This window comes from Bison bison, unplaced genomic scaffold, assembly GCF_000754665.1.
Source record: "Bison bison bison isolate TAMUID 2011002044 unplaced genomic scaffold, Bison_UMD1.0 scf7180017853177, whole genome shotgun sequence".
NCBI lineage: Eukaryota > Metazoa > Chordata > Mammalia > Artiodactyla > Bovidae > Bison > Bison bison.
Genome location: NW_011483750.1, coordinates 14,407 through 17,146, shown reverse-complemented (window position 1 = coordinate 17,146; position 2,740 = coordinate 14,407). Strand labels below are relative to the sequence as shown.

General features: G+C 43.0%; 1 protein-coding gene across 1 annotated transcript in view; it reads right to left on the bottom strand.

Moving 5' to 3' along the window:
• The window catches only part of LOC104998407 (E3 ubiquitin-protein ligase Midline-1-like), a 3,556-nt gene extending 826 nt beyond the window's left edge, over positions 1–2,730 (bottom strand). The window contains exon 1 of the mRNA XM_010853553.1: positions 2,498–2,730. Within this exon, the coding sequence (XP_010851855.1) occupies positions 2,498–2,702 (205 nt within the window). The 5' untranslated portion in view covers positions 2,703–2,730. The remainder of the gene's footprint in view (positions 1–2,497) is intronic.
• Between the last annotated feature and the right edge of the window lie 10 nt (positions 2,731–2,740).

The window sequence follows — 2,740 nt, the reverse complement described above, 5'->3', positions numbered from 1 at the left end:
TGGAGCAGTTGTGTGTGTTACATCATATGCAGGTAGGCCAAAGGGTATCACTCTTGGATAAAAACATGACAATGGCACTTCTAAAATTCCTTCTTGTAGATCAGGGACCAGCATACTTTTTCTGTAAGAGGCCAGATATTTTCCTATTTTCAGCTATGCTGGCCATGTGGTTTCTTCTGGGGCTATTTAACCCTGTGGTCGAAACATGGCAGCAGCCAGAGACACAGGTGAACAGATGGGCAGTGCTGTGTGCCAATAAAACTTTATTCACAAAAACAGGTAGCTGAATCTGGCCCATGGGCAGTAGTTTGCTGACCCATTTTTAGATTTCTGTTCATATCAAAGAAAACCTTAAAGAGGACCTGAGAAAATCCTCAAGTGCTGAGCAGGCAGGGGTATTCTCAAAGACTGTAAGACCTACTGAAGTCTATGTGTAGTTTAAATTTTGGCCTGGCTTGTAAAAAAAAAAAAAAAGGTCTTCAGGAATGATCACACCAGCTAAGACAAACAGAGTCTGAAGATAGATTGGCTTAAAGGGTGTGATAAACCATAATGGAAAATATGAAAAATGAATGTATCTACATGTACAACTGAATCACTTTACAGCAGAAATTAATGCAACACTGTAAATCTGTACTTCCATCAAATTTTAAAAAAAGAAAAAGGTGATGATAGAATGTGCCTTAAAAATAACTGGACCCTAATGGGTGGTTAGGAAGGAATTCCATAAAGGCACAGCCATCACTGAAGATGAAGGCTGTGTTATACTTACCCTTCTCCCAGTGAGGAAGATCAGGTCACAGCCATTGAAAAGACTGGCCTTATAATGGCGAGATCCATCATGTTCCATGGATGGATCCATGTGTGGGTCGCTCCCACCCCGACCCACACATACGCAGAGCAGGGTCTTGCCATCTGGTGTTAGGTCCAACCCCCTGCCTCAACAGGGAACAAATTCTACTTGTGCCATGGATATGTTTCTCAAGGAAACTATGACCTACTCTGTCTAGGTTCAAAGCTTTTGCTTTAATGAGGATAGATTAGTTCACAGAAGAAATTAATCATTTACTTGGCTAAAGAATTCAATGCATTGTAAGATCTGTATACCTAAGAGTTCGGCAAACTACAGCCCGCAGGCCATATTGAGCCCACTGCCTGTGTCTTTCAATAAAGTTTTAATGAAGCGTGGCCAGGCCATGCTTTTCTACCAGAGTTGAACACCTGTGACCAAGATCATCTGACCTGCACAGCCCAGAACAGTTACTATTTGGCACATTACAGAAAAAGTTTACCAACCTCTTGTACATAATTTAACAACATCTGATCAATGATTGCATGTCTAGAAGTACAAGATTACCTGTCCATATGAAATGAATACATTATCTTTAGTAAAACCAATAAGGTACAAATAAGAACCCTCAAAGATCCATTCTACAGAATAAACCTCAATGTATGTATTGGGTTGGCCAAAAAGTTCATTTGGGTTTCCTATACGCTGTTACAGGTTTTTTCCAGTATGTATTCATTTTTCCCCTTATTCTCCAAAGACATTTCCTTCTCTACCAGCAGAACCCTTGAGAAATTAGCTTATGTTTAAGAGTATGGGTCTTAAGGACAGATATGTGGAGTAAAATTAAGTTACTTGACTACTAAAATCACAGATTGGGTTAAATGAGGGTTCTTCTTAAAATGTATTTCCTATAGATTGGCTGGCAACCCTAAAGCATGATGTGATGTTGACATACTCCAATCGACTTTCTTCTGGGAGGTCTTATGCAAACAAATACCATATTATATAGCATAATATTTCTAGACCAAAAAGATGTGGAGAAAGAAGAGGAGGATAAAATAAAACACATGTGGGCAGAGAGAGAGAGAGCGGGAGATGACAGTGTTATAAGATGCATGTACGCATAGCCCGGTTCACTCTTCGGTGTTGGGACCATCCTGGACCCCCCCCTGGCATCTAACCACTCGACACCAGTAACACCCAGCTGTAACAACCAGAGATGACTCCAGATGTGGCTTAGTGTTCTTCTGGGGACCACAATCACTTCTGACTGAGAATCACAGACCTAGAAGCTACCTGAAGAAAGACTTAGTAATTTGAGATTCTGCTGTTGGGGCGGGAAGATCCCCTGCAGGAAGAAATGGCAAGCCACTCCAGTATTCTTGCCTGGGAAATCCCATGGACAGAGGAGCCTGGCAGGCTATAGTTCATGGGGTCACAAAGAGTCGGACATAACTTGAGTGTGCACACACACACACACATATATGGAAAAGAAGACCGTTGGCAATTTACAAAGAGTCCTAGCTCTGTGCCAGGCTTGGAATAGAGGATTGGATGGAAGAACCCTGACTCTATGCTGGCTCTTTGCTTGCTGTCTCAGGTTGTAAGCAATGCCTGGGACAGAGAAAAGAGAAATGAAGGGGGCCAGGGGCAGCTGGAAGGAGAGCAGGTTAGAGATGATAGTTCTGCTGAGTTCATGGCACGTACTGTTCGTCTTCAACTTCCCAGGCTCACTGCTGCGGCTGCCTGCCTGGTTGATGGCCTTGACAATGAAGATGTACTTGGTGCCGCTCTGCAGCCCATGGACCGTGTAGTGGTTCTGCTTGATGTTGGGCACGATCATCCAGCTATCGGCCGAGTTGCACAGACCTGCAAAGCCAAGCAGCTGTGGTGAGTTCTTTGGAGCAAGCATGGGGCAAATCTGTATATTAACGTTGTGGAATTTTCAGT